General features: G+C 42.9%; 1 protein-coding gene across 1 annotated transcript; it reads left to right on the top strand.

Annotated features, from left to right (window-relative positions):
• The first annotated feature begins 250 nt into the window (after nt 1-250).
• Nucleotides 251-12,912, top strand: LOC138961724 (alanine aminotransferase 1-like). The gene is made up of 12 exons (XM_070333400.1): nt 251-618; nt 1,094-1,183; nt 1,447-1,555; nt 2,027-2,157; nt 2,566-2,682; nt 3,560-3,689; nt 4,804-4,883; nt 5,388-5,521; nt 7,060-7,234; nt 7,905-8,060; nt 9,111-9,223; nt 10,125-12,912. Exons 1-12 carry the CDS (start codon nt 418-420, stop codon nt 10,213-10,215), a joined length of 1,527 nt encoding a protein of 508 aa, XP_070189501.1. The 5' UTR covers nt 251-417; the 3' UTR covers nt 10,216-12,912.
• The last annotated feature ends 12,663 nt before the right edge of the window (nt 12,913-25,575 follow it).

Below are 25,575 nucleotides of genomic sequence, written 5' to 3' on the forward strand. Positions count from 1 at the left end.
AAAAACTAAAATTAAAATGAAGCAAGAACCAAGAAGGGAGGTAATCAGCCCGCGAGCGCCAAGGGCAGTAATAAATTTGACAGCTGTGCGAAGCACACCATCGCAAACTGAACACACAGACATCACAGCAGCCTTCGCATAGGTCATTGAGCCAGGACAAAAGACATATGGATAGTAGACAGTCACTGTTGTCTGTAATGATCGTCTGTAATCTCTGCCTACTGCGTAACCTCACGCGCACCTTGCTTTGAACCACCAAGGTTAATGACCTTGACCCTATGTGACCTAACAAATGGCTGTCGTGTTGTGCTAGGCAAGTGTCGTAAGCGTTCTACGGTTGATTTGGCAGTCAGTGTGAAGGTGACACACCTTCCAGTTTTTATCAGTTTTGTCTTGAGAGTGAACCTCCGGTGAAACATGTTTCGTGTGACAGACAAAATCGCTTCCAAGGCTCTGCGAAAGCTGCTTCAAGGCCCAAGGAGTGCTGAGTACGTTGCCTGCAAAAGATGGAAGGTTCTGTCTGTAGAAAACATCAACCCTCATGTCAAGAAGATGGAATATGCTGTTCGGGGTCCCATTGTCATCAGAGCTGGAGAAATCGAGCAAGAATTGAAAAAGGTACGGTGTGTTTCACGAGTATCTCTTCTCACGATCTGTATGTCTGTAGACTGTGCCCTTGCTTTTAACCTTTGGCTTTGCACTCAGAGTAGTCAATAACAAGACAGTAAATCTAGGATTAAAGTGGGTCATTCAATCAGTACACAAGAATGTCTCATACATGTATGTAAGTTAACTTGAAAAGCAGGTGCAGGCCAAACGTTAGCAGAAACACTTTGCGTCAGACTTATAGGTGTCCCAAACTGTTTTCTTGTATTAAACTAAGGCAAGTAAACATGCAGTTGTTTCAGTTCACACACTATATTAAATTAGTTTTTGTGTGATGTGTGTGTGTGTGTGTGTTTTTACAATGATTGTATACCTGCTGCATGATGTACGTGTTACACACAATTCCATGTACCTTGATTTTTTTACTATGATTATACCTGCTGCATGATGTGTTACACACAATTCCATGTACCTTTGTTTTATGCAGGGAGTTAAAAAGCCATTTGCTGATGTGATCAGAGCCAACATTGGTGACTGCCATGCTACGGGCCAGAAACCACTTACCTTTATCAGACAGGTGCGTTTTTAACTTTGGGTTTATATATATATGAAACGAGTGACCCGTGTCACGTGTGTGTGTGTGTGTGTGTGTGTGTGTGTGTGTATCACTCAGTGTATTTGTCAACACAGACAGACACAACTTACAAATTAACAGCTGCTAATATACTAGACAGTACGTGTTTGCTTAAATTATAAATATCTGCAATATCTCGGTACTTCAAGATAAACAAATTCGATCTGTGTGCATGTTTTTTACAGAAACACACTGTTATGTTTCAGGTGGTTGCATTATGCACATATCCAGAGTTGATGAGCAATCCCATGTTTCCTGACGACGCCAAGCAGAGAGCTCAGAGAATATTAGATGGGTGTGGTGGGCACAGTCTAGGTAAGACTGGCAGCATAGGCATTCATAGGCAATTATCATAGGCGTGTGTACGCTTGTGCATGCATACATGTATTCTTGTTATATAGATTGCTATACATGTGTGTGTGTATGTATGAGTGGTGCGGTTTTGATGTAAAACAAACCCTGCTATCATGAAAAAGAGCCATATTCTTGTCCCTTAAGTTGCTGCTATAATATTAATAAGCATGCAGAAAGTGGGAATCAGCTAGGTAAAACAACATAGTTTGCAGATTAGATGGTTTTTTTCCTTCTGATTTATACTATCTTGGACTCAATGGATGTGTGTGTGTGTGTGTGTGTGTGTGTGTGTGTGTGCGCGCGCACGCATGGAAGGAACTTGCCAGTGCATACTTTAAAGGCTTCCATTGTGCAATTTCGGGGGTCAAATGGTAGATGAAATGATCTGTAGCCTGATCCAGCTTTAATTCAATTAATAATTATGATTTTCAGGTGCGTACAGTGACAGCGCAGGTGTTCGAGTGATTCGAGAGGATGTAGCAAGCTACATCTCTGAGCGAGATGGATATCCGTCGGACGCTGATAACATCTTCCTGTCTACCGGTGCAAGTGATGGAATCAAGGTAAGATTGATAACACTACACTGCAGGGCGCATAGCTTAAATTAAGCAGGTGTTGCACTAAAAAAAAAAAGGGCAGGGTCAGGTATGCTATGTTCTTATGCTTTTAAGCCTCTGAGCTTGCACCAGTCTTCAATAGAATGTGAGTCTAGCCCAAGTGGTATTAGCTATTTTAAATGCTATCTTCAAACTTATTAAATCAAGGAGAGTGTGTTATTTGTGTCCTATAACATTCATAGCGATTTTGAAATGTGAATTTTTCAGCCAATGCATCAATTACCGTTGAAGTTTCATCTGTGGATTATTTTATGGACAACTAATGCAAAAGCAGTGTTATCACAAGATATAGAGTATCATTAACAGGGTAACAAGGGGGAGGTATGTTGAGCATTATATATTATTTGTGTGCAGAATGTAATGAAGCTTGCCATGACTGGAGAGGGTGGCAACAAGAAGGCGGGAGTGATGATTCCCATTCCACAGTATCCTCTCTACACTGCCACCATTGCTGAGTACAACGCTCATCCGGTAAGTGAAGAGATAGAGATAGAGAGAGAATGAACAAACTTAATTCTTCAAGAATAAAGGTGTAAGGTACGTGCCTTGTCTAACAATTACTAGACATTGTTTAAATTACTAGACATATAATATTCACTTACAAAATCATACAAATGGAAAACAATGATAATAAAAAAGCTCAATGTGATCAGATTTTTTTTTTTAATTAAAAAGATTGTGGAGAAAGTTAGAGATAGAAAGTGTGTGTGTGTGTGTAATACTGAGAAGTTTAATAAAGTAGCCAAATAGTAGAAATGTACACACCTCATAGTTCAGCATCCCCTTACACTACCATCAGTGAAATGTCCATCATATGAAGGATGAAACTGGCATGCACATATAATTATATATACCATCTTAGTCTGTGGTAGGTATTTGTACTTAACACAACTATGCTATTTGCATATTTCCCTGCAGCACAATGTTCGGTGAATTTTGTTTTTAATGTTTTTCATCTGTTGGATGAAAAGGTGGTTTGCAGTGTTAACACTTCTTTTTTCTATTTCTTTACTGGTGGAGCAGCTACAACAGGTGCTTGTTCGCACTTACGCAACCTTTGACTAACACTACGGTACTATCTTCCTAACGGAGGCACTGAGACTTCACTCCCCTAGTTCTGAGAAAGAAGTAGATGTAGGAGGTGTTCTTTGCCAGATTTTGAGGTTTCCTTGTAAATGATTTTCAGATTGGGTATTATCTGAATGCCAGATTTTGAAGTTTCCTTGTAAATGATTTTCAGATTGGGTATTATCTGAATGCCAGATTTTGAGGTTTCCTTGTAAATGATCTTCAGATTGGGTATTATCTGAATGCAAGATTTTGAAGTTTCCTTGTAAATGAATTTCAGATTGGGTATTATCTGAACGAGGACAAGAACTGGTCACTGGACATGGATGAACTAGAGCGTGCCCTCAGTGAGGCGCGCCCCAACTGTCAACCCCGCGCCATCGTCATCATCAATCCAGGAAATCCCACAGGTATGATTATGATGAATTGGTACTGCTTTCATTTTGGTTCAGCACTGACATTCCCTGGTCATCGGGCGCCTGGTAGCTTAGTTGGTAGAGCACTGGACTTGAGATCCGCGTGTCACTGGTTTGAATCCGGGCAGGGACGGACACGGGTCAACTTGATGTGCAGGTTTAGAGTCGGTATCCGTGTTCCACCCCCATGTTACCACTGTGGCACGTAAAAGACCTTGGTCATTCTGCCATAAGTGCAGGTGGCTGGTTACGCCTAAACAGGCATGCACTGGGTAGCGCAACTCTGTTGCAGCTAGCTTTCCACTGGGAGGAAGCGACTCGAATTCCCAGCATTGGGACAATAAAGTTATGAAAATGGAGGGGAAAAATGACATTGATTGTGGTGCTTATTGTTTTAGGTAGGCTGTACCAAGTGAAGGGGACCGGCACGGTTGGCCTAGTGGTAAGGCGTCCGCCCCGTGATCGGGAGGTCGTGGGTTCGAACCCCGGCCGGGTCATACCTAAGACTTTAAAATTGGCAATCTAGTGGCTGCTCCGTCTGGCGTCTGGCATTATGGGGTTAGTGCTAGGACTGGTTGGTCCGGTGTCAGAATAATGTGACTGGGTGAGACATGAAGCCTGTGCTGCGACTTCTGTCTTGTGTGTGGCGCACGTTATATGTCAAAGCAGCACCGTCCTGATATGGCCCTTCGTGGTCGGCTGGGCGTTAAGCAAGCAAACAAACAAACAAACCAAGTGAAGGTGGAGTGGGATAAGTGGTTATATAGAGAGGCAGGGGTGTGGGGTTGGAAAAAGTGTGTGTGTAGTTAAAGGGTCGGTTTTCTCGCTCTAAACCAGCATGATTCATTCTCATGGATCTGTGCATGACCTATACAAATGCAACAAAATTGCCTTTCTTTGTATATGACTCTGAAAATGACATAACTAGCTCTTCACGAGGAGTGAAACGGAAGTAAACAATCAAGAGCTATAGCGCTGTCATTGCATTTTGGGCTGTTCAGTAGCTTTAAAATTAAACTAAAGATAGATAATTAGAAAAAAACACACCTTACAGTGGATATATTTTTTTACGTTTTGTATATATTGACATAGTGTATGCACTTTTCAGGCCAAGTTCTGACCAAAGAGAACATACAAGACATCATTCGTTTCGCCAAGCAGCATAACTTGGTCTTAATGGCTGATGAAGTAAGCTTCAATATTATGGGTTTGGTTTCTATTGTCTATTTTCACGTGCCCCAAATACTTCTAACATTGTATTTGTAGTTTGCTTTTTATCCAAGAGCTTAAGGCGTCTAATGAAATTAATTAATGGTACAAGAAACTGTAACAGATTTTTGCCTTAATTACAATTTACACACAAAAAGCTTTGGTGGCAAGTGTGGTATTTCATCTGAAGTGTCTTTTACGGTTGATTTCTTTTTTCTCTCTCTCATTTTAGTAAATGGTCAGAGGTTTGCGACAGTGGAACCCCCGTTTTACAACCTCCAAAGATCTGAGGAAATCCGGTCTTAAAAAGGAGGAAATCTTAAGATGGATGTAAATTTACAGAGTTTATGAACAGAAAATCTAAAAATAATGAGGTCTTAAAAGGGGGGGGGGGGGGGGGGGGGAGTCCTAATTTGGGGGGTCTTAAAAGGGGGGGTTCCACTGTACAGTACTTGACTTTGTTGTTACTTATTACTCCCTCAGGTGTACCAGCACAACGTTTATGCGAAGGATCGTGAGTTCCACTCATTCAAGAAAGTCCTGATGGAACTAGGGCCCGACTACAACACCATGGAACTGGCTTCCTTTATGTCCACGTCCAAAGGCTATATGGGAGAGTGAGTCCTTTTGCTTTCTTCACCACCAGTGTACCTATGCATGGGTGGGATTCTTCCGGAAATCCGGATTCGATTATGGCCTTTTTATTTTCTCTCTTTTTTGGTTCTTTTTTGTGTGTAGGTTCGGTTCAGGATTCATGACATTTATCAGTCCCACCCATGCCTATGCTTTATTTATTTCTTTATTTGGTGTTTAATGTCGTTTTCAACCACGAAGGTTATATCGCGACGAGGGAAAGGGGGAGATGGGATAGGGGAAAGGGGGGAGATGGGATAGAGCCACTTGTTAAGTGTTTCTTGTTCACAAAAGCACTAATCAAAAAATTGCTCCAGGGGCCTGCAACGTAGTACAATATATGACCTTACTGGGAGAATGCAAGTTTCCAGTACAAAGGACTAAACATTTCTTACATACTGCCTGACCAAAATCTTTACAAACATTGACTATATTCTATACAAGAACCACTTAACAAGGGTTAAAGGAGAAACAGAATCCGTTAGTCGCCTCATACGACATGCGGGGTGCAGAGAAATAAGGATGTGGAAAAGAAGACTTTTGGTAAGTGAAATAAAGGTGATGGATCCAGTCAGGTAGAAATAAGACAACAAGAAAAGAATTGGAAAACTGCAGGGAATAGTAGGGAGAGTTTTCTTGGAAGGAAATATAGGTGAAAGGACTGGCAAGGCAGAAATAAGACAAAAGAAGAGAAGAAACAGAACCGTTAGTCGCCTCTTACGACATGCTGGGTAGCATCGGGTAAATTCTTTCTAGTCCCAACCAATATGGGACTCCCCCTAACCCGCGGGGGGTACCCATGCCCATGCAATTCTTTGGGTAAAAATATCATGCACTAGTGCGGATGAAAATGTTACACATTCACATCAGCAAGATTGAGACAGTATTGTGCATAGATGCCACTAAAAATGTGTCGGTAAAGGTTTTTGAGCCAAGTTAAAACAACAAGTGGAAAGAGCTTGCTACACAAAACAACAGCTAGTGAGTGAAAGTTATGTGGAACCAATCTTCCAGCATAAAAAAATAATAGCAAGCAGAAACTGGAACAAATAGATTCCTTGCCGTGGGTTGGCATTACCTCTTCCTTTAATTTGACCTTAAACATATTGTTGTAGCCTCGTTTGTTTTTAGTGAATGAAATGTCTTGCCCTAGCTAGATTAACTTGTAGTTTTAAATCATGTTTTATTTGATCATCTATTAACATAATGCAAAATCAATGTTTTAGAATCAACAACAGGCTATAACTCTGATGTTGTGATATTTGTTTTTGAACTTGTCTTTATCGAAAACATTGGATGATTAAGATGCACGTCACTCGCTTGTATAGCTTAAGATTATTGGACTCCGATGTAGGCTTGGTGCCGTTAAAAAAAAAATCAAATATGAAATCGTGGATCTTTTTATGTGTACCTCAGTGAGTAGTCAGATGTGTGGAAATAGGGAACGTAAGTTACAGTGTGTGTTACCTAGAATCATGTCAAATAAGACCTGCCGTCAAGCAGCTATGAAACATTATTGCAGGTGTGGTTTCCGTGGCGGCTACTCAGAGGTGATCAACTTGGACCCTGGTGTGAAAGCCATGCTGGTCAAGTCCATTTCAGCCAAACTGTGTTCCTCCGTATCGGGACAAGCAGTGATGGACATTGTGGTCAACCCCCCACGCCCTGGGGAACCCTCCTATGAAACTTTCCAAAAGGTGATTGCTCAACGAGACTGAAACGGTTGACTTTATTGTTCTGTGTTAGACTCATTGCTTCTTTGCATGTATATTTCTGGTTTGTAAGTTGTTTTTTGTTTTGTTATTGTTCATATTTTTCAGTGACATTATTATTTCTTTGAACAGATGTGGCAGTTCCCCTTCCCTTCCCCACTTTAATGATTTTTCCCTTTTAGTTTCCTGTCGACTATTTCAAGCTACAGTAGCCCTGGTCTGTGCAACCTTCACTTATTTCTCTTGCAATAAATTTGAAGCATGGTTTAAATAATTAAGGACATTAATAAGGGCTTGTTAATTGAATGATGTTCTTTGTTTTCATTTGCCATTTTCATAACTTTATTGTCCCACTGCTGGGAAATGTGGGTTGCTTCCTCCCACTGGAAAGCTAGCAGCAACAGAGTCGCGCTACCCAGGTGTGTTTAGGTGTAATCAGCCACCTGCACTTATGACAGAATGATCGAGGTCTTTAACATGCCACAGTGGTGACACAGGGGTGGAACATGGATGCCGTCTCCGAGTCTGCACATACAGTTGACCCGTGTCCGTCCCTGCCCGGATTCGACCCCGTGACCGTAGGATCACAAGTCTCCACCAACAGAGCTACCAGGCCCCCTTGAGTTTTACAAATGCAAATGTTTTGTGTGTGCAGGAGCGCGAAACAGTGCTGGGTCAGCTGGCGGAGAAAGCCAAGATGGTGACGGAGACCTTCAACTCCATTCCTGGCATTTCCTGCCAAACCGTGCAGGGCGCCATGTATGCTTTCCCCCAGATCAAGATGCCCCCCAAGGTCATCCAGGCCGCCAAGGTAAGCATTTATTCAATGTGTTTGTAAAGCCTGTCATTAATTGGGCAAAGTCGACTACGCGAAGTATGCTTCGCAAAGGTGGCTGCACGGAGCTTTAGCACTGAGTTTTGGGTAAAAAGACTTCGCAAAGGTGGCTGCACGGAGCTTTAGCACTGAGTTTTGGGTAAAAAGACTTCAGGCTCAATTAAGGGCCGCCTTAATGGCTTTGTTCATTGTCAGTGGTTGCGCCGACATTGAGTGATTTGACGCAAGTTAAGAGTTATTATGCGCAGCGGGGTGTTAAGATACATAATTATGGCACCTGAGAAATGCTATATTTACACACATTTTGCAGTAAGCACGGCAACCCCTGATTGTTTGTAGAGGATTTTGTCATTGCTTTTGTAAAAGCTTTGTTCTTCGTCTAAGGCTTTGCTCATTGCGTTTGTAAAGGCTTTGTTCAGTGTGATTGTAAAGGCTTTGTTCACTCTCTTTGTAATGATTTAGTTACCGTATTTTCCGGGTTACAAGGCGCTACAGCGCATAAGGCACACCCCCTTCTTTTAAAAAAAATTGTAATCCAGTCACCCATTGGGTGCAGGGGGCCGATAGGGCGCACCAAAATTGAAAAAGTATACCGGTAACAAACGGTCGAAGAATGAAAATCGAAAGATCGAAAATGACCTCTTCCCAAGCCTGTACGACCCATGAAGCAACTTCAGCAAGGCTTGCGCGTCGCATTCTGCCGGTTTTCGTGTGAACGAATGCTCCCCTTCAGTCATCCACCGCTCCCACAACTTGCGAAGAGAAGCCTTGAAGGATCGATTCACGGAAATGTCGTATTTTTTTCGTATTTCATACACGGATTAGACGCTTCGTTATACAAGGCGCAGGGGTCAAACTCGAGGAAAAAAGTCGCGCCTTATGACCCGGAAAGTACGGTAATTGAAATTGTAGAGGGGGCAGGTAATAGCCTTTTGATTCCCCCTCCCCACACCTCCCTTTTTAAATGGTGAAATCTAGCTATTTAGCCAAATGAAATCTCTAGCAGTCGCTTGACCTGTTGTGCAGGAGAAGGGGCAGGCACCTGATGCGTTTTACTGCTACAATCTGCTGGAAGACACAGGAATCTGTGTTGTGCCGGGCAGTGGTTTTGGGCAAAAGGAGGGAACATGGCATTTCAGGTGAGATAAATCACTATAGGGACTACATGCAACTGCTTTGCATTCACACATGTAATCTTCCTTTATCAGATCTTTTTGGATGTGTGTTGTTTTTGGTTTTGATTATAATAATTAATAAACTAATAGCTTGTGGTTTCAAGCTGAGGAGTTAAGTTTTACGGTCTTTAATTTGTCAGTAGTTATTATATTCTTCTTGAATTGGAGAGGGTCGGCCTGATATTCATTAAACCTTTAGGTATGGTTGAAGCTTTTTCTACTCTTCACTATTTGACTTGGCCTAGTGTTTAGCCTTTGTTGCACGGCTCAAAGATTTTCTGTCATTTCTGTAAATACTTTCATGATAGAAATTCCATTTTGAAAGAGAATTTTTTTTTACACCAGCGCTACCCTTTTTTAATTGTTCTCCTGTTTTTCCTGCATGCGTGTATTCATGTTTCCAAGCGTTGTGAACTTGGGTTCTTTATTGTGAGTATGTGTGCACATGGGGGTGTTCGGACTCCGAGGAGATTCTGTGCCAAGTTGACTCTGGGAAATAAATCTCTTGCCGGACATGGAAATCGAACCCATGCCGATAGCGACAACTTTCTTTCTTTCTTTATTTGGTGTTTAACGTCGTTTTCAACCACGAAGGTTATATCGCGACGGGGAAAGGGGGGAGATGGGATAGAGCCACTTTTCAATTGTTTCTTGTTCACTGCATGTACCAAAATGTACCTGTCACGACAGGCCACCTGCAATGTAGGGACACTTTCGCCTGGTCCCAAGGGTGTCCTTTCATCACAGGTACCACTGTAGCTGTTTCACAAGAAGATGTAAAAGTGAAATATTGTAAAAGTGAAATATTGTAAAAGTGAAATAGGTCTTGTCTTCTGTGTAATCTTTTGACTTTTGTTGTTGACAGGACCACCATTCTACCCCCTGTGGAAAAACTTGGAGAGATGCTGGGCAGATTCAGGGACTTCCACATGAAATTCATGGAAACTTACTCCTAGACAACAGAATGGACTTATCAACTGTCGGGCCCACTCAGCATTGGACACTTTAGCACAATTTGAAAAAGATTGAACCAAGTAAGCACAGATCGATGTTACTATCCATGCAGGTGGGATGTGCTTTTTTTCTCCTGAAATCTTGGGACTTGAGAGTTCTAAAACGGCTGCAAGTGAACACTGATGTTTTTAGTGTTTGCAGTTAAAATGAGTATTATATAATTTGTTGTTGACATTTTTGCTAGAGTTGATCATGTAAGGTTTTGAACTTGTCTCCAGTATCATTTGCCATTCAAGCGTGTTTGCATGCTTGGGTTAACTCACAGTTAAGTATTTTGAGAATGCTCATATGGTTTAAATGACAATTAATTGTATGTTGAGAAAAAGAAATTGCACAAAGGTTAATTGCTTTGCTTTTTGTAAATACCCACTTTTAAGAAAGTTAAAATAGTCTCATGAAGTCAATTTTCTTTTTTTATATTTTTCTTTTAACCAGAAAAGACTGGGATTCAATTTGAAGAAATGTATACTCATGCTATTGCCTACTTTTAGCGCATTCGGTAGCGCTCAGGTTCAAGTCCCATAACAAGTGAAGAATTTATTTTAAAAATGTTCAAATCTTTTCTATGACCAGCAATCATCACCCAACTGCAGTGACTAAATCAGTCAATCTTAAATCTTACAACTTCTGGAACATGCAACAAGGTTTGCATAATTGACAGAACAGTGAGTTAATTCCCTTGAACAGTTTGCCAGAATTCCACATCCTATTTTTTTTAGCAATATTAGCTTGAGGAAACGCCAAAAGGGCGCATGTATCACTGTGCATTGACTGAGGACAATGGTTGTAAAAGATCCACTTTTGTATATGCTGAATACTGTACATTAACTAAAGTCTTCTCATGTGGATTGTACTGTATATGATAAGCTGAGATCAGTATGAAGTGTACATAGTTTATTGCAGGATTACCGATTTTATTCTACACGTACATGATCATGACATACTTCGTTGCTTATTAGTGTATTTCTTGGTTTTTCTTAGTTTCAGTAGTTGAAGTTATCTGTATTTTAAGAAGAAAATCAATTGAATTGTTGATATTGTTATGGGTATTAGAACTAGTGAGATCATGTATGATTGAAATTGCTTTCTTTGCTGAAGTGTCATTTATGCTATTTGTATGTTTGGTTTTCAGTCGCTATGTTTGTCGAAAGTTGCCATTTTTTTTGTTTTTTTTTGTTCATGGGCTGAAACTCCCACGGCTTTTACGTGCATGACCGTTTTTACCCCGCCATTTAGGCAGCCATACGCCGCTTTCGGAGGAAGCATGCTGGGTATTTTCGTGTTTCTATAACCCACCGACATGGATTACAGGATCTTTTTCGTGCGCACTTGGTCTTGTGCTTGCGTGTACACATGGGGGTGTTCGGACACCGAGGAGAGTCTGCACACAAAGTTGACTCTGAGAAATAAATCTCTCGCCGAACGTGGGGACGAACTCACGCTGACAGCGGCCAACTGGATACAAATCCAGCGCGCTACCGACTGAGTTACATCCCCGCCGAAAGTTGCAATCAAATTAGATATCTTTTCTACAGAATCGGTTTGTTTTGTGTGAATGTTGGACAGGCGAAAGAAGTTTTGGACTGATGTGTGGAAAACAAAAATCGAATAAATTATTATAATGATCGAATCTCAGTGCTCTGTCACATTGATTAAGGACGCATTGCTTTCTGAAGTAAAGTTCTTTCAAAATGCTTCATTAATTTTGGTGATATCATTACATGTACATGACGTATTATGCTTGTATGTTCATCCATACAGATCTTTTCGTGTTGGGTCACAACCCAAGCTAGGCCATATGGGGTTGCTTTAATGTGTTTGGTTATATACACCTGTCTCTTGATCTTGGACTATCATTTCTTTCTTTCTTTCTTTATTTGGTGTTTAACGTCGTTTTCAACCACGAAGGTTATATCGCGAAGGGGGGAGAGGGGATAGGGCCTCTTGTCAATTGTTTCTTGTTCACAAAAGCACTGATCAAAATTTTGCTCCAGGGGCTTGCAACGTAGCACAATATATCACCTTTCTGGGAGAATGCAAGTTTCCAGTACAAAGGACTTAACATTTCTTACATACTGCTTGACTAAAATCTTTACAAAAATTGACTATATTCTATACAAGAAACACTTAACAAGGGTAAAAGGACTGAAAAATGTCATGAATCTTGAACCTCGACCGAACCAACAACAACAAAAAAACAAAGAGAAAAAACAAAAAAAGGCCATAATCGAATCCGGATTTCCGGCATATACCAAAAGAATCCCACCCATGCATGTAACACTTTTTTTAAATGACATGTCCAAAAAGAAGCTTTCAAATATTTAAAATTAGGGCTTTTGAAGGTCTTGTTATTCTTGTATGTGTAGTTCGCACCAGCTGCAGGAAATACAGTTTGCTTCATTTAATGTTCAAGTTTCTCAGCAATGTAGCTGATTATGTGTTGGAAGAAAACACCTGGGTTTACAGAATTATGGCGAGAGGAAATACTGTGATAGTGATTGCATCTTGTCCCATTTAGCATTCTGTGTGAGAACAAAAGTGAAGCCACTGTGACGAATAAAGCTTCATAGCAATTTTATTGTACACATGATGAAATCACAAAAATCATTTCGAAAATAAAGAAAGAAAAATCTTGTCAACTGCTGGTGTTTTGACTTTCTAATATGTTGCTGATGGAGATGTGGTTGTAATGAGCGTACAATGCAAGACCCCCCATTTTTTTGAAGACCCTACTTTCTTTCTTTATTTGGTGTTTAACGTCGTTTTCAACCGTTCAAGGTTATATCGCGACAGGGAAAGGGGGGAGATGGGATAGTCTCAGCCACTTGTTAATTGTTTCTTGTTCACAAAAGCACTTATAATCAAAAAATTGCTCCAGGGGCTTGCAACGTAGTACAATATATTACCTTACTGGGAGAATGCAAGTTTCCAGTACAAAGGACTTAACATTTCTTACATACTGCTTGACTAAATTCTTTACAAACATTGACTATATTCTATACAAGAAACACTTAACAAGGGTAAAAGGAGAAACAGAATCCGTTAGTCGCCTCTTACGACATGCTGGGGAGCATCAGGTAAATTCTTCCCCCTAACCCGCGGGGGGAAAGACCCTACTTATTTAAAGACTTTTTGCTCATAACGACTATGTTAACAGCTCCTCTTGAAGACCGAATTTCTCAGATTTTAGGTCTTAAAAGGGGGGTTCCACTTTTCTCAGATTCAAGAAACCACACTGAACACCTGATCCTTTTTAGATTCCAATACAGTGGCTCGGTATAAAGTGCTCAAACTTTCCTTGGAAATATCAACTGCGAAATCAAGACAAGTTTCCAACTTCCACACAACTATCTCCATTTTCTATCAAAGCGACCACATCAGACAAAACACTGACAGTAAAAAACAAAAACACAATTTGAGGGTAGATAACTGTCTTTATTTTGAAAAGAATAGGAGTGCTCAACTGACCAATGTCTGATATAAAAACACCTGCTATTTGCCTGTGCTAATTAAGACACGAAATTGAGAAGTGAAAGCTTCGGCTCCCAATTCAACGAAAAAGAAACACATTTATTTATCTCGAAGTTTATGAAAAAAAATCCTTACCGTCATAAAAAGAATAAAAAAAGTGAAAAAGAGCAAAATTGCCCTAAAAAGTATAGTTACCGCATGAAAATAAGTTTTCAAAAATATGCCGTTTTAGAGAAAAAAACGACTCAACTTTCCTGCTTACAGAAAACCATTTCTGATTCTTTTTTGCAGAGGTGTTAGTCGGGTGGGGGTGAAAGTACTATACTTTTGAATACACTGATTCTTATGGTACAAGGATCACATGAATTAGAAAACGTGTGGCAGTATGCTGATGAAAACGATTACACTTCTGCTGGTCTAACTGGACCTGGACCGTACAAAAGCTGTCTATGGAAATAAAAAGAATACAAAAATAATGAGAAGGTTGGAGTCATGATTCATCATTCCTTTCCATGCCTAAAGATATATACCTGCATGCAACAACGTATAAGCCAGAGTATCAAAATGTAACCTACACAGTATCTAGGCGAAAAGATGCATGCAACCTTACATGCCACATCTAATTCATAAGTTGACGAGAATTCTGATTGTGCATGACTGTTCTTCCTACTCTAAACGTGACAAATATCCTTTGGCACCTAACCATGGGTGGGACTGAAAAATGGCATGAATCCTGAACCAAACCCCCCCCCCCCCCCCCCCCCCCCCCCAAAAAAAAGGCCATAATCGAATCCGGATTTCCAGCATATACCGTAAGAATCCCACCCATGCCTAACGCATATTAAAGTTACGTTCCTTACCATGTAAATAGTCAGGTCAACCATCAACCATTTCTGCAGGCTCTTTACACGTGATAACAAACACCCCTCCACTTAAACGCTCACCAAAAAATGAAAATCAACACCCTGCGTTTAGCGGAATTTTTTTGACAAATCGATTTCACAACCGATTGTCAACCAGGGAATCTTATTCAGCAAAAAAATTCTCACTCTGCATGGGAAACAGTCAGTCAGGCTGTGGATTTTTTTTATGTGTGTTCAAGTCCAATGATGCTTTTTATGGAACTGGCCGTAAAAGACCAGACAGTCAATCGATCTGCGTTGGAGAACCCTTTCTTTCTTTATTTGGTGTTTAACGTCGTTTTCAACCACGAAGGTTATATCGCGACGGGGAGATGGGATAGAGCCACTTGTCAATTATTTCTTGTTCACAAAAGCACTAATCAAAAATTTGCTCCAGGGGCTTGCAACGTAGTACAATATATTACCTTACTGGGAGAATGCAAGTTTCCAGTACAAAGGACTTAACATTTCTTACATACTGCTTGACTAAAATCTGTACAAAAATTGACTATATTCTATACAAGAAACACTTAACAAGGGTAAAAGGAGAAACAGAATCCGTTAGTCGCCTCTTACAACATGCTGGGGAGCATCGGGTAAATTCTTCCGCCTAACCCGCGGGGGGTGTTGGAGAACCCGACGTTACACAGGAAGTAAGATACCTTTAAATAGAATAAAAAAAACAAAGGGCACATAATTATGCTATTACTACATTTTTTCTCATGGAGTTAGTGCATGCAGCAGTTAATGATTTTGTCAATATCTCAGTATGCAAACACATTCACATAACAGGAAGAACAAGAAGATGAATGAAAAGATAAGAAGGAAAAATCATTAAAAAAAACACACCATAAAACGAACAATTTAAATTTCCATGTGCATAGAGAACAGACAGGAAATCAAAGCAAACGGGTCCATGGCTGTTGCTAATGGTCTTACCTCGTCACTTGACAAAAATCACAGTAGCTATAATAATCTTGAGTGACCGAGTAAGGTCAGGTAACAAATAAATACTGACCCAAAACACTATTGTACCTGTGGTTTGGGGATCAAAAACTCAAGATGATATAATAACACAAAAAGAAAACAAAATGCATACAGATCAAAGCACCACCAAATTCGGTTTATCAACAATGCAGAGTGTTCCATTTACAGAAACATAAAACAACATGTAAATTAAAAGTTAAACCCATCTGCAAAAAAAACAACAAAAATCTGACACAGGTGAACTACCATTCCTATAAAATCAAATATTTACAGCTTATGAATTTTGTTTAAAAGATATCACGTCAACAAACAAAGTTTGATTCTCACATTAACAGATTATTTTAAAGATCTGATAAACAAAGGGAAATAATTATTAAGCAGATTATTTAAAGAAAAATTAGTCAATGACTAAAAAATCAATGCTGCTGTTCTGCTTTTTTAATCAAGAAAGCATAAGTATTCATTTTTTTCAAACACATCTAGTGCTGAAAAAGAGCAACACAAATGGTCTTTAGTCACGCCTTCATGGACTAGACATTCATCACAAAACGGTAATTCAAATCCTCCACTCAGCTGACATAAAACCACAGCTGATAAGATATGGCCCAATCGAGGGGGGGGGAAGAGATCATTCAAGAGTGATTTGTTTACAACCCGTCCACATTAAAACAAAACACTGTACAGACCTGAGGTGCATGTAATTTCAGCCTGTAAAAATGAAAGCAGTTTGCACGATAAAACCTGAAATAAACCGTAATATGGGAGTGAAACCCAAAGCGCCTGGCATTTTAAAAGATGTGAAATAAAGACCAAGTGAATAACACTTTAAAAACATTGTTGCTCATGTAAAAATCAGCAGAAAACAAAAAAAATTGCACGTTGTTTTGGCACTCATTGTATCTATGTACAAAACAAAACACTGATAGGATATAACCTAAACATAAACAAAGAGGCTTGTCACATGTGTTAGGACTGTTTTTCAAGCATATGAAAATAATATCAATACACACCCAAAAAATCATGAAGTTTAGGGTAAATAATTTCTAAACAACATGTACATTGTTGTATGCAATGTGAAATATCACGACCTGCATATCATTTACATGTATTATATATCAGGGGAAAAAAAGCCAATTATGAGATCCATTCAGGATAAGGGAAGGAAAATCCACAACAAAAACTATATGTCAATTTTCACAAAGGTACATGTTATATGAAAAGTAGTAAGGTACTCGTAAACAAATTTTACTATCATGATTACACTCAATAATTGTACAAACACATTACAAAAAGCGCAAACAGAAAAGAAAATGTTGAGAAGCATGTTCAACGCAGCATGTGTAAAAAAATGGGTGTGGTCATATACACTGAGAACTGCAGGTTACATACTTTAGATGGAAAGACTGAGTGCACTCACTTATGCACTTCTTTCCAGTCGACAGTCAGTTTCCATTCCAACCATTATTTTGTGCTCAACTCATGGTCTGCAGCAGCTGGTTGGAGGCAAATAAAGGAGTTGGTCATCAACGACTTCTGACGCTGCATGGCTGCTGAGGAAAGCAGCACTGTAGGCTTTATCTGTGCTGGAAAGCGTTCTTGTTGTCTAATCTGATGTTGGTAGCTATTTCCATTCTGCCAAAAGCAGCCGTAACAGAGGAAAGCATTGCTTTCGAAGAACAAATTAAGGCCACTCAAGCAGGCCGGGTCATGGCAGCAAAACGATCTGATGTTCTATTTTGCGGGCAGTAGCATTTTCCATTTGACTTGTTAGAGAACCTTCCATTCCCTGGTGGAAGGAGTTGGCAAGGAGAGCGGGCATCAATGCTTCTGAAGAACCCAAGCTGTCGAGACCAGGTCTGTGCAGTAAACTGTCGCGATCCTCCATGGACCTCCTGGCAGCGACCGAGACTGGCACGAAAGGGTTTGACATTCCAGCCCTGCTGAACGCCACAGCCTGCATGATGGGGCTGGAGGTCTCCGTGTGAGCAGAGACAGGAGAGGTCAAGTACTGCAGTCCATGATGGAAGTACTGCTGTGCGGAAACGCTCTGCAGCAACGGCGAGTTCGGGACCGGCGAGTGAGACACATAGACAGTGGGGAGTCTGCTGTCATAGTGGCTGAGCGAGATGTTGCCGGGGATCACGGTACCATTACCAGATATGAGATAACAGTTACTATTTGTGTCATTGCTGACTTCAGGCTCAGCAGGTCCGATGTTCTCTTGGCTACAGTTAAAATCTTTCACGGAGTCTCCAAGAGCTGATTTGCTGTCATGAGAGAAAGTGTTATGAGCCACTGGCAAGTTTGCTGGATCACAAGTGTTAGCCCTCACACCTGGGGAAGTTTGGTAAGAGGCCACAGACAACTGACTGTCCTTTGCTTTCTGCAATGTAGGGATATTAGCATCAGCTCTGCTTTGCATGACTTGACTTCTTACAGCCCTGTTACAAAGTTGGGAATGACTTCTTCCCTCGTGAGTGTCCCTTTCACATTCACAGAGCTTGGGTTTCTTGGGCTGTGAAGCTTGCGCAAATGGAAAGAGGGGGTTCTTTCTATTGCACTTCCTCTTTATGTGAGCATTGGTTACAATTTCCTGTCTGTGCCTTTTGACAGTGGCAGACGCAGGACAAAATCTGTCCAATTCTGGGACTGTGTGTTGCTGGTTTCTCGGCGACAAGATAGTGTGTCTTCTTGTGTGGCTCAGGTGCTCTTCTTTATCACTGGTATACTGCATGGTTGTAGACGAAGGCATCAAAGTTGGCTCAGTACGTGCACAAAGCTTTCCACAGCTAGAGGTTGTGGGGAATACACCAGTGAGCAAAGCTGTGCACCCATTGTTGTTGCTAATGTTGGCTAACGAGGCTTTGCTGGTAGAGCGGGCTGCCGAGTCACCACCTGGAAGGTGGTTGCTTCTTTTTCTGCTGCTGCAACTCATAGTTGTCTTTTCACAGAGAGTGGATTTGGCCTGAACATCCTTCCCAATTGCAACTCTGTGTGAATAAGAACTCCTGGCTGCCTTGAGATCACAATTTTCCATGCCAGTTGATTCTTGATTACAAAAGAACCTCTTCCTTGAAGACTGACCACAGCGCTGTGTATCTTGACGACAAGTAGAGATCAGTCCCTCGCCAAATTTCAGGCGGCGCACAGTACCTTTAGTCGTCATTCTACCACCAGCCAGAGAGCCGAGACTGGGAGTGTAGTCCGACAGCTGTTGGGAGTCTTGGCTTTCTGCTTGTCCTGAACAATGCTGCCAATTGTCCTTGGTAACTTTCATACCACATCCTGAAGCACTGCTTGGAGTGATCATTGCTATGTTTGTATTTCCTGCTTGTAGTGGTGATGTTGATGTATTTACAACACGAGGTCCGGGTATGCGTGTGCCCACAGGGAAAGTCGCTGAAAGATGAGTGCCAGCAATAGTAGATCTGGGTGTGATGCCCCGAGTGCTGGTTCCAGACATTCTGGTGCTAGTGGCAGTGGGTTGGTACGCTCGTGTGCTCAAAGCAGATGGTATGAGGCTTGGTGTGCTCGGACTTTGGGGAGTGGGTGCTCGTGTTCTCAGAGTGGAACCTCGTGGACACTTGGTATTTGAAACAATGTGTCTGGGTACTGTGCCTTTGACAACAGGTCTGTATGTAGGTTTAAACGTTGGTGAGTTTACAGGTGTAGGTCCCTGTGTTGGTGAGTTCACAGCAGTTGGTCTTGACGTTGGTTTGCTAAGAATGGGTCCTTGCATTGGTGTCCTTACAGCATTGGGTGTGGGTATTGGTGTGATTACAGCACTACATGTGTATGGTGGTCTGTATGTGCACACGGGTCTGCTTATAGCACTGCATCGGAGTGTTGGTGTGCTTGCAGCAATAGGTTTGGATGCTGGTGTGCTTGCAGTACCAAGTGTGGGTGTCACCCTCATAGCAATGTGTCTTGGCATTGGTGTGTTTACAGCACTGTATGGGCATATTGGTCTGCTTACAGCACTGGGTCTAGGTGTTGGTGTATTAGGTCCAGTGACTCTCAGTCTTGGGCTGGTGACATATGTGGGTCTGGGTGATGGTGTTTTGGCATCAGCTTGTCTTGGTATTGACCTGCTTATAGAAGCGTGCCCAGGTACTGATGTGCTGACAGCCGTTGGCTTTGATGTTTGTGTGCCTAAAGCAATGTGCTTTAATGTTGGTGTACCTAAGGCAGTTGGCTTTAATGCTGGTGTGCCCATAGTGGTTGGGTTTGATGTTGGTGTGCCCACATCAGCTGGCCATGTTGGTGTGCCCACCACACTTGGTTTAAATGCTGGTGTGCCCATAGTGACTATGCTTGATGTTGGTGTGCTCAACGCAGTTGGCTTTGATGTTGGTGTGCCCAAAGTTGCTACATTTGATGTTGGTGTGCCAAAAAAAGTTGGCTTTGATGTATGTGTGCCCATAGTTGTTGGTTTTGATGTTGGTGTACCTAAGGCAGTAGGCCTTGATATTGGTGTGCCCATAGTGGTAAACTTTGATGTTGGTGTACCTAAGGCAGTAGGCCTTGATGTTGGTGTGCCCATAGTGGTTGGATTGGATGTTGGTGTGCCCATAGTGGTTGGATTGGATGTTGGTATGTCAATAGTGATTGGGTTTGATGTTGGTGTTCCCATCATGGTTGGCTTTGATGTTGGTGTGCTCAACACAGTTGGCTTTGATGTTGCTGTTCCTACAGCTTTTGTCATTGGTGTTGCTGTGTTTGCAGAAGTCGGCCTTGGCAGTGGAATATTTATTGTGCTCACAGAACTATGACTTGGTGTTGGCCTGCTTTTAGCACTGGGTTTTGGTGTGCATACAGCACTGTGTGTCTGTGCTGGTGTTGGTGTGCTCACAGGACTGGGTTTTGGAGTGCCTACAGCACTGTGTGTCTGTGCTGGTGTTGGTGTGTTTACAGGACTGGGTTTTGGAGTGCCTTCAGCACTGTGTGTCTGTGCTGGTGTTGGTGTGCTTACAGGACTGGGTTTTGGAGTGCCTGCAGCACTGTGTGTCTGTGCTGGTGTTGGTGTGCTTACAGGACTGGGTTTTGGTGTGCATACAGCACTGTGTGTCTGTGCTGGTGTTGGTGTGCTTACAGGACTGGGTTTTGGTGTGCATACAGCACTGTGTGTCTGTGCTGGTGTTGGTGTGCTTACAGGACTGGGTTTTGGAGTGCCTACAGCACTGTGTGTCTGTGCTGGTGTTGGTGTGCTTACAGGACTGGGTTTTGGAGTGCCTGCAGCACTGTGTGTCTGTGCTGGTGTTGGTGTGCTTACAGCACTGGGTTTTGGAGTGCCTTCAGCACTGTGTGTCTGTGCTGGTGTTGGTGTGCTTACAGGACTGGGTTTTGGAGTGCATACAGCACTGTGTGTCTGTGCTGGTGTTGGTGTGCTTACAGGACTGGGTTTTGGAGTGCCTACAGCACTGTGTGTCTGTGCTGGTGTTGGTGTGCTTACAGGACTGGGTTTTGGAGTGCCTACAGCACTGTGTGTCTGTGCTGGTGTTGGTGTGCTTACAGGACTGGGTTTTGGAGTGCCTACAGCACTGTGTGTATGTGCTGGTGGTGGTGTGCCGACAGGACTGGGTTTTGGAGTGCCTTCAGCACTGTGTGTATGTGCTGGTGGTGGTGTGCCCACAGGACTGGGTTTTGGAGTGCCTACAGCACTGTGTGTATGTGCTGGTGGTGGTGTGCCCACAGGACTGGGTTTTGGAGTGCCTACAGCACTATGTGTATGTGCTGGTTGTGGTGTGCCTGCAGGACTGGGTTTTGGAGTGCCTACAGCACTGTGTGTATGTGCAGGTGGTGGTGTGCCTACAGGACTGGGTTTTGGAGTGCCTACAGCACTGTGTGTATGTGCCGGTGGTGGTGTGCCTACAGGACTGGGTTTTGGAGTGCCTACAGCACTGTGGGTCTGTGCTGGTGTTGGTGTGCTTACAGGACTGGGTTTTGGAGTGCCTACAGCACTGTATCTTGGTGGTTGTGTGCTTATCACATTTTGTTTTGGTCTGACCACAGACAGGCTTTCATCTCTTGGTCTGACCACATACAGGCTTTCATCTCTTGGTTTGACCACAGACAGGCTTTCATCTCTTGGTTTGACCACAGACAGGCTTTCATCTCTTGGTCTGACAACAGACAGGTTTTCATGTCTTGGTTTGACCACAGACGAGCTTTCATCTCTTGGTTTGACCACAGACAGGCTTTCATCTCTTGGTTTGACCACAGACAGGCTTTCATCTCTTGGTCTGACAACAGACAGGTTTTCATCTCTTGGTTTGACCACAGACGAGCTTTTATCTCTTGGTCTGACCACAGACAGGTTTTCATCTCTTGGTCTGACCACAGACGGGTTTTCATCTCTTGGTTTGACCACAGACGGGCTTTCATCTCTTGGTTTGACCACAGACGGGTTTTCATCTCTTGGTTTGACCACAGACGAGCTTTCATCTCTTGGTCTGACCACAGACAGGTTTTCATCTCTTGGTCTGACCACAGACGGGCTTTCATCTCTTGGTTTGATCACAGACGGGCTTTCATCTCTTGGTTTGACCACAGACGGGTTTTCATCTCTTGGTCTGACCACAGACGGGCTTTCATCTCTTGGTCTGACCACTGCCATGCGTTCATCTGCTGGTGTCTTTAGTGCCGAGCTTTTCTCTGGTACGATTGCTTGTGCCGCCTCATCTGATTGTCTCACTAACAGTGCAGTATTCTGTGTCTGTGTGGCGACTGATACACCCTGCTTTGTTGGTATGCCAAGTACTGTTCTCTCCTCTTTTTGTCTGGCTGATGTGCTCTGAAGTAGTTGTCTCACCTCAGCAGTTCTTTCATCTGATTGTCTCACTAACGGTACATTAAAATTCCCATCTGTCAGTCTGGCACCTTGCACATCCACTTGCGTGCTCTCAGTTGTTGGACTGGAAACGGGTTGGCTCACATCAGGTGATCTCGTGAACACCTGTCTGCTCTCAGTTGTTGGACTGGTAACGGGTTGGCTCACATCAGGTGATCTCGTGAACACCTGTCTGCTCTCAGTTGTTGGACTGGAAACGGGTTGGCTCACATCAGGTGATCTCGTGAACACCTGTCTGCTCTCAGTTGTTGGACTGGAAACGGGTTGGCTCACATCAGGTGATCTCGTGAACACCTGTCTGCTCTCAGTTGTTGGACTGGAAACGGGTTGGCTCACATCAGGTGATCTCGTGAACACCTGTCTGCTCTTTGTTGTTGCACAAACAGCTGATGTGCTTGCTCCTGGCGAGTTCACAGTCATTATTCCGTGTGATGAAATGCCTGCATCTGTAGCTGGATCTTCTGATGAGTTCACAGCCTTTATTCCCTGTGACAAAATGCCTGCATCTGTAGCTGGATCTTCTGATGAGTTCACAGCCTTTATTCCCTGTGACAAAATGCCTGCATCTGTAGCTGGATCTTCTGATGAGTTCACAGCCTTTATTCCCTGTGACAAAATGCCTGCATCTGTAGCTGGATCTTCTGATGAGTTCACAGCCTTTACTCCCTGTGACAAAATGCCTGCATCTGTAGCTGGATCTTCTGATGAGTTCACAGCCTTTACTCCCTGTGACAAAATGCCTGCATCTCTAGCTGGATCTTCTGATGAGTTCACACTCACAGCCTTTATTCCCTGTGACAAAATGCCTGCATCTGTAGCTGGATCTTCTGATGAGTTCACACTTACAGCCTTTATTCCCTGTGACAAAATGCCTGCATCTGTAGCTGGATCTTCTGATGAGTTCAAAGCCTTTATTCCCTGTGACAAAATGCCTGCATCTGTAGCTGGATCTTCTGATGAGTTCACAGCCTTTATTCCCTGTGACAAAATGCCTGCATCTGTAGCTGGATCTTCTGATGAGTTCACAGCCTTTATTCCCTGTGACAAAATGCCTGCATCTGTAGCTGGATCTTCTGATGAGTTCACAGCCTTTATTCCCTGTGACAAAATGCCTGCATCTGTAGCTGGATCTTCTGATGAGTTCACAGCCTTTATTCCCTGTGACAAAATGCCTGCATCTGTAGCTGGATCTTCTGATGAGTTCACAGCCTTTACTCCCTGTGACAAAATGCCTGCATCTGTAGCTGGATCTTCTGATGAGTTCACAGCCTTTACTCCCTGTGACAAAATGCCTGCATCTGTAGCTGGATCTTCTGATGAGTTCACAGCCTTTATTCCCTGTGACAAAATGCCTGCATCTGTAGCTGGATCTTCTGATGAGTTCACAGCCTTTATTCCCTGTGACAAAATGCCTGCATCTGTAGCTGGATCTTCTGATGAGTTCACACTCACAGCCTTTATTCCCTGTGACAAAATGCCTGCATCTGTAGCTGGAAGACTCTCAGACAACCATGAGAGGGTTTCATTGCTTGGCACAGGCCTAGGAGTAATGTCAATGTCTGAGCCGTTGACAATGAGTGGAATACCAGGAGCTGGTGTGGCACATCTAATGCTGGTATCAGTCTGTGTGGAGACTGCATCCAACAGTTTCTGTGTGGCATCAACCATGACCATATCCATGATGTCACTGAACCTTGCTGTATCCGAGTCAGCACAGCTAACTTCTTGTTTCGTGACATTCATTGTCATGTCGTTGCTAATGCAGATGCCCGTCTCAGTCTTCTCCATCGGACAGGCCTGGTTCTGCATGTTATCTGTTTCCTGATTCATGTCAGACGCCAACTGACAGGAAACTGTAACTACAGAAGCACTCACGCTTTCAGGAGGCTTTTCATAGTCCGTGAATGACTCTTGCTCCAGGTGATGTGTACAAAGTGTTCCGTCCTGTGGCCTGATGTTCTCAGCAGAATAACACAATTGTAGCAACTCTCTGTCCTGGCCCACATCAGCAGTGTCACCTTGGAGACTGCCTTTCCCAGACTGGCGTGGCACCATCTTGTCATGAGATTTGGTTCGATTCACAGCGCCATCCGGCTTGCCCTCTGCAGCAGCACGCGACCTAGCATTCTCATGAGCCTTCACAAAGCCTTCAGTAATACAGTAAAAATTCCCTCTCTTATCAATGGACTGTGTCGTTCCTAGCTCGTTGCATGTAGCGTCTTTACCAAAAGAACCAGCACCACTTCCATCCCTAGAGGGTGCTGACAGCAATTTTTCATCAGAACTCTTCTGCTTCACACAGACACTACCCCCCGCCAGTCTTTTCTCAACAGCTGACTGCTGGTGAATGAAGTCCTTCAACAGATTTTGATTCGCGACCTCAGTGACCTCCCCCTGAGCAGCTCTTTTCACTGCAGCACACTGCACTGGCGTCAGCTCCTTTAAATCCTGCCCCTGCTCTATGGCTTTATTGGTATCATCGCCATCATCACTGCTGCTGTCCTTGCAAATGTCCATGATATCCAGACCACCAACAGTCTCGTCGGGCAAGTCGGCCGAACTCAGGTCACACTCGTCCAGCAACTCCAAGAGGTCTGTGAAGGTGTCGGCATCTTGGCTTGCACTGTCACAGCTGTGCACAGATTTCTCCTGGCAAGACAAAGCCTCCGTAGCATGTACTGTGCTGGTGCTCGTGTCGGTTTTTTTGCGCTGTGGGTCTCGGCTCGTGTCAATGATGCTACTTTTGCTGCAGTCTGCTGGCTGTGTTCCAAGCTCCTGTGCATCTGTTTGTCCTGGGAGAAGACTTGTCAGAGATTCTCCGCAGTATAACACTGTATCTGGCACATCTACCCTGCTGGTGGTCGAGTTGTTCTGACGGTCAGAACTTGGGTCAGCAAGACTGTCTCTGGTGCTGCTTGCTGGCCGAGTTTCAAGCTCACACTCATCTGTTTGTTCGGTAAGAAAACAAGGATTCAGAAAACCTCCCTGTATTTTCACCGACGAGTCATTTTGAAGGCTGTAGCTAATGCTGGTGTGCTGAGAAACAGCAGGAAAATTAGCAGAGTCATGGTTGTTGACAGAGAGTCGGTTTT

The sequence above is a fragment of the Littorina saxatilis genome, linkage group LG1 (assembly GCF_037325665.1).
Source record: "Littorina saxatilis isolate snail1 linkage group LG1, US_GU_Lsax_2.0, whole genome shotgun sequence".
In the NCBI taxonomy this organism is placed as follows: Eukaryota; Metazoa; Mollusca; class Gastropoda; order Littorinimorpha; family Littorinidae; genus Littorina; species Littorina saxatilis.

Excerpts from the sequence above, each read along its gene's own strand:
- LOC138961724 (XM_070333400.1), top strand. The coding sequence starts at position 418 with ATGTTTCGTGTGACAGACAAAATCGCTTCCAAGGCTCTGCGAAAGCTG. Across the intron at positions 619-1,093 it reads TCGAGCAAGAATTGAAAAAG|GGAGTTAAAAAGCCATTTGC; the intron begins GTACGGTGTGTT and ends TGTTTTATGCAG. Across the intron at positions 5,522-7,059 it reads TCCAAAGGCTATATGGGAGA|GTGTGGTTTCCGTGGCGGCT; the intron begins GTGAGTCCTTTT and ends ACATTATTGCAG.